This window comes from Brassica oleracea, chromosome C7 (assembly GCF_000695525.1).
Source record: "Brassica oleracea var. oleracea cultivar TO1000 chromosome C7, BOL, whole genome shotgun sequence".
Classification (NCBI taxonomy): Eukaryota; Viridiplantae; Streptophyta; class Magnoliopsida; order Brassicales; family Brassicaceae; genus Brassica; species Brassica oleracea.
Window position 1 is genome coordinate 42,333,084 of NC_027754.1, and position 9,076 is coordinate 42,342,159.

General features: G+C 39.6%; 2 protein-coding genes across 2 annotated transcripts in view; one reads left to right on the forward strand and one right to left on the reverse strand.

The window, feature by feature from the left end:
- The window catches only part of LOC106306429 (U4/U6.U5 tri-snRNP-associated protein 2-like), an 8,318-nt gene extending 3,394 nt beyond the window's left edge, over positions 1 to 4,924 (reverse strand). The window contains exons 1-4 of the mRNA XM_013743047.1: positions 4,565 to 4,924; positions 4,155 to 4,471; positions 3,881 to 4,061; positions 3,511 to 3,726 (exon numbers count right to left, since the gene is read on the reverse strand). The gene's annotated coding sequence lies outside the window, so the exon portion shown is untranslated. The remainder of the gene's footprint in view (positions 1 to 3,510; positions 3,727 to 3,880; positions 4,062 to 4,154; positions 4,472 to 4,564) is intronic.
- A 512-nt stretch (positions 4,925 to 5,436) lies between these two features.
- Positions 5,437 to 7,588, forward strand: LOC106301657. The gene is made up of 6 exons (XM_013738110.1): positions 5,437 to 6,011; positions 6,206 to 6,320; positions 6,407 to 6,578; positions 6,680 to 6,879; positions 7,003 to 7,167; positions 7,252 to 7,588. The coding sequence occupies exons 1-5, from the start codon at positions 5,506 to 5,508 to the stop codon at positions 7,123 to 7,125; spliced, it is 1,116 nt and encodes a 371-aa protein (XP_013593564.1). The 5' UTR covers positions 5,437 to 5,505; the 3' UTR covers positions 7,126 to 7,167; positions 7,252 to 7,588.
- Positions 7,589 to 9,076: the final 1,488 nt, after the last annotated feature.

Sequence of the window (9,076 nt, forward strand, 5' to 3'; positions counted from 1 at the left end):
AGTCCTATTATTATGAATTTTGTCATTCCTATTTTTCCATATATACCACATAATCCATGGAAAATACTCCGAATCAACATCCGTTGGAAGTCTCCAAAAAAGATGATCCAGACTAGTAAAAACGGAGGAAGATGGAAAGATTCCGGGAGGGGAAGGGATTCGAGATAAAGCCCATGTTTGAAGTGCTGGTGGACATTCAAAAATAACGTGATAGATGGATTCCTCTTCTGCCCCACAAATACCACACCGGAGATCACACTCTATACCACGAGCCTTCAGATTTTTGGATACTGGTAGTGTCCCAGATAAAATTTGCCATACAAAGTGTCTTAGTTTCGGAGAACATTTTAGTTTCCAAGAATGCGCCAAAAGGGGTTTAACATTAGGTCCATAACTTAACACTCGTGGACCCCGATCCGGGTATAAGGATTCTGTCCTAAACCCTGATTTGACCGAGTATTTACCAGAGTCCGTAAACGTCCAGCCATATGTATCTGGCCGTTGTGTTCTACTAACTGCTATACCACGAATAATCTTCACATCATCTGGATGAAAATATTCATTCAGGAGATCCTCATTCCAGGAACAATCTATGGGATTTATAAGATCACCCACCATAAGAGACTGACTTAAAATTTGAGACTGAGTTTTTGGTAATGCTGACCTCGGGCGAGGAGCAGGGATCCATGGATCATTCCATACGGATACCGATTGCCCGGTTCCTACTCTTTTGATTAGCCCTTTTTTAACCAGAGGCCTAGCTGAACAGATACTTCTCCATCCATAAGAAGAGGAGTAAGATCTGTGGTCATCCAGAGGATGAGTATTCCGAAAATAACGACCTTTAAAAACTTTGGAAAATAAACACTCCGGTTTATCAATCAATCGCCATAATTGTTTAGCTAACAAAGCCGTATTAAAATCCTGCAGGTCCCTAAAGCTCAAACCCCCGTCATCTTTATGGATGCAGACTTTATCCCAGGAGAACCAATGAATACCTTTTTTATTATTTCCACTACTCCACCAGAAATGAGATAAAGTGCTCGTAATTTTTCTGGTAATCCCTTTGGGGAGCCTGTAACAAGACATCACAAAAGTTGGCATGGGTGACGCAGCTGATTTTATTAAGACCTCCTTACCCCATTTTGTAAGAAAGCGGACTGTCCAACTATTCACTTTATTGTGTACCCTCTCATTTAGAAACCCAAATATCTGTATTTTTGAACCTCCAAGACTCTCCGGAATCCCCAAATAATTCCCCATTCCCCCAAGATTTGTAATACCTAAGAGATTGTGGATGGCCGTCCTCAGATACACAGGAACCTTATGTCCAAATTGAATCGATGATTTAGAAAAATTAATTTGTTGTCCTGACACCATTTCATAATCTCTGAGTAATTGTAGGATAACACTACATTCCTCCATCGTTGCCTTACAAAAAAATAAACTATCATCCGCAAATAAAAGATGGGAAATTGATGGGCTTGCCCGTGCAATTTTTAGCCCTGTTAATCGTTTTAACCTTTCTTCTTTCCTAATGTTGGCAATAAGGGCTTCTGTACAGAGGATGAATAAATATGGAGATAACGGGTCCCCTTGCCGCGAACCTCTTTCTGGGACTATAAAATCTGATACTGTAGATTTACTTTATAGTTTCAAGTTAATAGTTTTTTTTCCGGATTTTCATCTATATTAAAAAGTCTATATATATATATATATATTATTTGTAGTATTAAAAATTCTCAAATAATGGCAAAAATGATGAAATTTCCATAAATATATTTATTTTAAAAGTTTGATCTAATTTTTCATTATTAATTAATAGAAAATAAAAATGCTGATAGTATAAACCTTTAAAGTATTTTTTTTTGTGCAATTGAATAAATTAATTTAAAACCAAAGGTTCTTACATGCTAGGTCCAACAAGACCAAGGGAGAAAGTAGTTTTTGCTAGATAGTCAGCAGACCCATTATCAAGCCTAAGAATGAAAGTGAAGCGACAAAAGGTAAATGATAGAGATAAGGAAGCGATGTCCGACAGAACTTCAAAAAGCTCTGGCGATCGTCGATTCCCATTGATTGCTTGAATGAGCTCTTGAGAATCTGAGTGTATCCAGATGTTGTTGATGCCGAGAGAAGAGTCGTGGAGCATCGAGGCTCTAATCGCGAAGCTCTCAGCTAAAAACAGTGAGGATATGCGATCTTTGAACAGCTTCTTCGATTAAATTCATTCTTCGTCAGATCCGTAAATATCCAGGCAATTCCTGCATGTTTAGTGTTCGCAATCCAAGAGGCGTCAATGAAACATAAAGTCGTGTCAGGAGGGGGGCTCGATGGTTGGACTGTCGGTGCGATGGGTCTCGATAAGGGCGTGTATGATAGGGTCTACGCAATTTCCCATTCTTTGGCCACTGTGATTGCTTTGGCAACAATGGAGATAGGATTGATCGATCTTTGCTCGAAGAGCAGGAGATTCCTAAATGTCCAAATCGTCCATACGATCCAAGGAAGGAGGTTGATTGAGCCTCACTCGACACAGAACTCTCCCGTCAAGTTGCAAACGATATCTTGATCTCCGATCTCAACAGGAAGCTACTCCTTGCCTACAAAGCAGAAGAGGAATATTGGAAACAACATAGCAGACATCTTTGGCTTACTTTGGGGGACAAGAACACAGGGTTTTTCCATGCTTCCACTAGAGGAAGACGAGCAAGAAACAAACTTACAGTGATAGAAGACGGCACTGGAGCTGAGGTTTTTGACAAAGCAAAAATTGTTGAGACAATTATGGGATATTTCCATAATATCTTCACAGCATCCACCTCTGATTGCTCTGAGGTTATATCACGAGCTATACAGCCTTCTGTATCACAAGCTACAAATGACATGCTGATCTCCATCCCTTCAGCTTCTGAGATCAAGGAAGCCCTCTTCTCCATCCACCCAAATAGAGCTCCAGGACCCGAAGGCTTCTCCGCAAACTTCTTCCAGTCTAACTGGGCCACCGTGAGATATGCAATTATCAAAGAGATTCAGGATTTTTTCACAACAAATATCCTGCCTAGTTCTATCAATGAGACACACATAAGGCTAATCCCGAAAATCTTATCCCCAAAGAGAGTTGTTGACTACAGACCCATAGCCCTTTGTAATGTCTATTACAAAATCATCTCCAAAATCCTCTCCCTGCGGCTAAAGCCAGTACTCGAAGAGATTATATCCGAAAACCAGTCATCATTTATACAGGAGAGAGCTATCTCTGATAATGTCTTAATCACACATGAAATGCTGCATCACCTAAAGATTTCAAAGGCACAAAAGAACTATTCTATGACAGTCAAAACAGACATTAGTACAACCTACGATCGTCTAGAATGGACTTTCCTAGAGACGGTTCTACTCAGAATGGGCTTTCACAGCAGATTTGTCAGCTGGATCATGCAGTGCATAACTACAGGCATGTATTCCTTTATAATCAACGACGAAGTTACATGCTTTGTGAAACCTTACCTTGGAATCAGACAAGGTGACCCCATCTCGCCGTATGTCTTCATCATCTGTGGAGAAGTCCTCTCTGGTTTATGCAAGGAGGCTCAACGTGATGGCTCAATGATTGGTATCAGAGTGGCAACAAAATGCCCACGCATCAACCATTTGCTATTTGCTGATGATACTATGTTCTTCGTCCGCTCCAACCAGCAAAGCTGCCTTCCTCTCAAAGAAATCCTAGCAAAATACGAGAAAGCCTCAGGACAAATGATAAACCCTGATAAATCTTCAATACCTTTCTCAACAAGAACAAGAATAGATGACAGAATCTGCGTTAAGCAAGTTCTTGGTATTGAAAAAGAAAGAGGAGTTGGAAAGTATCTAGGCTTACCTGAACTGTTTGGAAGGAAGAAAAGAGATCTGTTTGCGTCTATTGTCGATCGCATCCAACAGAGGGCTGTCTGTTACTCCTCTCATCAACTCTCCCCAGCAGGCAAACTCACACTGCTAAAAACCGTCTTAACCGCAATCTCAACTTTCGCCATGACTTGCTTCCTTGTCCCTATCAACCTCTGTAAAAAGATACAGTCAGTTATGACTCGCTTTTGGTGGGATGGTAGTGATTAAAAAAAGAATATATGTTGGATATCCTGGGACAATCTTACCAAACCAAAAAGCATGGGCAGCCTCAGATTTATGGACATTCAACACTTCAATAAGGCCTTATTGGGCAAACTTGCTTGGAAACTTCTCACAAGACCTGAATGCTTGCTCTCCCGAATCCTATTAAGAAAGTACTGTCACGCTGAATCCTTCCTCAAGGTGTTTTGCAGTACCTCTGCATCACACGGCTGGAGGGGAATTATTGTAGGCAGAAACGTCATCATCCAACATCTTGGTAAAATCATTGGAAACGGGAACTCCATTAAGCTATAGCATGACCCCTGGCTGTCAGTGTCGACCTCTGCTTGTGCTATCGGACCTGTAACGATTGATGAAAAAGATTTAATGGTCTCAGATATCATGACTAGAGAAACAGGACTATGGAACAAAGAAGCTCTGCTGAAACACTTACCCAACCTGGTGGAAGAGGTTCTTCTCCTACATCCTAGTACTACGAGGGCAGAAGATGGCTACGCCTGGCTCCTAGAACCCCTAACATCCCATATGACTTCAACTGGTTCAAATCAGTCTGGAATACGCACCTACTCCCTAAGATTCAACTCTTCCTCTGGAAAGTTCTCCAAAACGTCATTCCCACGGAAGATAACCTCCAAAGAAGAGAGGTATTATCAAACACCATCTGCGTCAGATGCGGATCCCAAGAAACAACACTCCATCTATTCTTCCATTGTGATTTTGCTAAACAAGTCTGGAAACACACCCCTTGGTTCTCGGAATTTGATGCTGACAGTGCTATCTCCTTTGGCTCGAAACTGCAGTCGTCTTGGCATCGCATAAATCTACCTCCTGAAAGTATTTATCTTTATATTTTCAAAGAAATGGAGAATGGGATAATTAAGTTTTTCTTACATCAAACTTATTTGTGACAGGATAATAATCTGTAATCTTTTTTGTTGTCATAAAACTATCAATCTGTACTAAATACTTAAAAGATTCACGATCCAATGCTGAAAAAATTCCATTTATATCCTCAGGCTTCTCGAAACCAACAACAATAAACGCGTCAAAATCTCAGGGGACGTAGACGACATTTAACAATCGAGTGAAAAGATGGGTTCAAGTTACAGCCAGCTGGCCCAGGAAGTAAAAGCACCGAGGTCACCAAAACGACCATACTACCCTCTACACATAACCTTTAGACACCATGACTAACAAGGCTAATACGGACATTTAAACTAAGTAGATAAATCAAAACCAACCATAAAGGGTACATTCGTCATTCAGACTTATAAAGAGAGAGACAGAGAGATAAAACAGAGACAAGAGGTAAGAGAGAGAGAAAGGGACAAGGGTAACAGAGAGAGAAAGATTTGTTTTTTTTTTCCTCTTACAATGGTGTCGGACCAGGATCTAGCGAAAGGAGTCGAGACTCTGCTCCGACAATCTGACCCTAGCTCCCTCACTTCGTTAACCAGCGTTGTTCAGCAGCTTGAAGCTAAGCTAGGGTTAGACCTAACGGAGAAGACGAGTTTCATCAGAGACCAAATCAATCTCCTCCTCCGTCCTCACCAACCAATCTCCTCCTCCTCCTCCTCCTCCTCTGCTTCCGCATCAACCGCACAACCTCCTCCACCGCCGTCGCAGCAGATGCATTTCGGCGTCAATGTTCCGGGGAAAGGGCATTTCGCACTTCAGCATCCGTCTCAATTCTCTGCTTCGCATTCTCAACAATACCCTCATTTCGCTCTCCAGCCTCCTCCTTACCACTCTTATGACCTCAATTTCCGCCAGCCTTATCCGCCTTACATGCCGCCGCACCAGCACCAGCACCAGCATAACCAGCTACAGTCTCCGCGACAAGGACCCTCTGTGTTGGTTTCGCAAGCCCCAAAAGAAAGGTCTGTTTCTTGGGGTCTTTTAGGGTTTAGCATCTTACTATTTTAGGGGTTTCCGGTTTAGGAAAGTCTAAATCTTTAGGGGTCAAAGTTTCTTCGTTTGCTGGATTTTAAGTTTTGTAATTTTTACCCAAAGTATCAAACTTTATGAAGTTTAATGAGTTGGGGTTTGTGTAATGTTGTTCTCTCCGTTGCAGTGTTCCTCCAGCTGGAACTAAAAGAAAGGGTGGTCCTGGAGGGTTAAACAAAGTCTGTAGGGTCTCTCCAGAGCTTGAAGTTGTTGTTGGTGAACCTGCTCTTCCCAGAACTGAGGTTATTATCACCGTCTTACATCAGGATTATGACAATTAGGTTGCTTTGTTATAAAAGTGTTGCTCTGTTTTTTCTTTTTCTTTCAGATTGTGAGGCAATTGTGGGCTTACATAAGGAAGAACAACCTCCAAGACCCGAGTAACAAGCGGAAGATCATATGTGATGATGCCTTGCGTGTTGTTTTCGAGACTGATTGCACTGACATGTTTAAGATGAATAAGTTGCTTGCTAAGCATATCCTCCCGCTCGATCCATCCAGTAATGGCTTCGTTACAAGCGTTTTCGCTTAAAGTCCACATGTTCTTGGTTAGTTTCATGTTACTGACTGTTTGTAATCTCTTTTTTTTTTTTTTTGGCAGAGGTCTCTGGTCAAGCGAAACGGGCAAAAGCTGAGGTGGAGACTAAGACTGAGACAGAGACCACAGAGCCTGTTAGTTCAAGTTCAACTGTTGCATTATCTGAGCCACTTGCAAGGTTCTTTGGCACTGGTGAGACGGAGATGAAGGACGAAGTGATTATTCGCCGTGTTTGGGAGTACATAAAGCTCAATAACTTGGAGGTGGGTTTTGAATTTGCTCTTTATCTCTTCCTATATGTTTCTCACCTTTTGTTTAGAGCTTCTTGAATGGTTTTAAACATGAAAAGTAATCACCTTTGGTTCTGCTTTTTAATATGTTCACAGGACCCGGAAAATCCTATGGCTATTCAGTGCAATGAGAAGCTCCGTGATCTTCTTGGGTATGAAAGCATCTCAGCTGTGGGGATAAATGAGATGCTAAGGCGCCATATGTACAAGCCTTCCTGATATATCTTCTGGTTCTGACTTGATTAACTAGGAACTACTAGTGTAAGTGAAAGCTTTATCTCACAGATTATGATATGGTTTATATATCTGCATTGGAGTGAGTTATATGTGACAATTCTCTTGCAGGTGTGTATCTAGGGAACCTACTTATGACTCCTGGTGGGTGTAGAAGAACTCTGATAAGGAAGAAAAAGACCATTTTCACTTTTAACTTCCTGTAATGCTCTGCTATTTTCATCTTCCTTTGGGTTCTTTGTTTCTTTAGTTGGTTGTGTATCGACATGGTTAGGGTACTTTAGTATTTTACAGTATTCAGGGTATCTGTGTGATTTTCTCTGGTACTGAAAACTCTAGTGTTACTGGTCAAATGGCGCGGATGTTTTGTATTTAACGCCATTTTTCCATAGGAAAAGCAACAGTAAAGTGATAATGTGTTTAACTATGTTCTACAATGATTTGCATATTATGTAGCATGAAATGTTTGAAAAGTTGCCAAAATGAAATGATTTTTGGCATTGCAGATTTGGTGCCTGAAACAAATGTTAATTGTTACCTTCGGCTAAGCTAAATGAAACTAGACCTCTTACTTCTCATTGACTTGACTGGTTCTTAAATGAAACCAATAACTGTGACTTGTGTAGTTTAAAGTCTACAGTTTGAGAATCCAGTTCTGCTAAAAATTTGATATTAGAGTTTTTTTTTTCTTGTATTGAGCAAAGAACTTGGACTATATCAGGTATCGTTAGCTGAGTGGCTTGTGCCTCCAATTGAATGTTGTGAAGCTCTCTATATGTTTCTTTGTTTACTGAACTTTTTTATGGCGTTCTGTATTGTACAAATTATACTAGTCTTGCAGTTTAAGCAGTGGTATACCTTCAGTTACACAGAACACAGGCTGTTCTTGCTACAGTTGCCATATTATCTTTGATTCAAGATTGTGTTATTTTTTAATCAAAGAAACTGTGCTATTGTTTTCGGTTATTAATATGATTTTGTAAGTCCGTGTGCTTGTGTAGTGTCAGGTTCGCTAACCTTTAAATACTATATGTACCATCTTATTAATTTTAAACTTTTACAACGGATTCCATCTCTTGTTTCATGAGCTATTATTCTTCCAGGTCTTTGGTACTTTAATTGTTCGGATTAAGAGGCTTATTCAGTCTTATACTTGGATATGAAAATGGTTAGTCACCACGTACAGTATAGATTCACACCATTGAAAATATTCTGATTCTTATGCAACAATTAATGATACACAACGAATGATGCATAAAGGTGGATTTAGTTTTGATGCATCAAAATGTATATATGGGAGCCTTGAACACACTCGCACAAACTTCATATTCTCCACATAGTAGTCTACACAGGTACCAAACATTTACTCTTGCCACTATGTTTGATCGTTGGGTGCTTTGGTCACTTCTCCATCACTTTTCCATGATGCTCGACAGCCTAGACGGCTAGTTTAACCTTCTCAAATTTTATCTGTTCTCAAATCTCCAAACTACTAGCCCGCCCAAAACAATGGTTGAACCTAGGAATTATTATCGGTGTAATGAAATAATAACAAAAAAAAACAAAATAATTCCTTGTTTACCAAAAAAAAAATCCTTGTTTACCAAAAACAATTCTTTGTTTACCAGCCTAGGAATTATTATCGGTGAAATAATAATAACAAAATAATTCCTTTTATATAGAAAATAAACAAAGTAATCAAAATTTTATGTATATAATAGAAACTAGACCCTGACCCGCGCGCCAGCGCGGATATGAATTTTCAGTTTTTAATTATTTATTTTATTAAATGATGTATTTGTAATATTCGTTCATATTATATTCATTAAATAAATATTTTTTTTTGCATCTTAAACTATCTATTTTTTTACGAATGTGTGATATCATATAAAAATAAAAAAATATGTATAGAGTTAATTAGTTAATTTTAAAAACA

What these genes read in the sequence shown, in the direction of transcription:
- LOC106301657 (XM_013738110.1), top strand. Translation starts at nt 5,506, where the DNA reads ATGGTGTCGGACCAGGATCTAGCGAAAGGAGTCGAGACTCTGCTCCGA. An exon ending in CTGCTCTTCCCAGAACTGAG is followed by an intron (nt 6,321 to 6,406) that starts GTTATTATCACC and finishes TTTTTCTTTCAG; the next exon opens with ATTGTGAGGCAATTGTGGGC. An exon ending in CCTCCCGCTCGATCCATCCA is followed by an intron (nt 6,579 to 6,679) that starts GTAATGGCTTCG and finishes TTTTTTTGGCAG; the next exon opens with AGGTCTCTGGTCAAGCGAAA.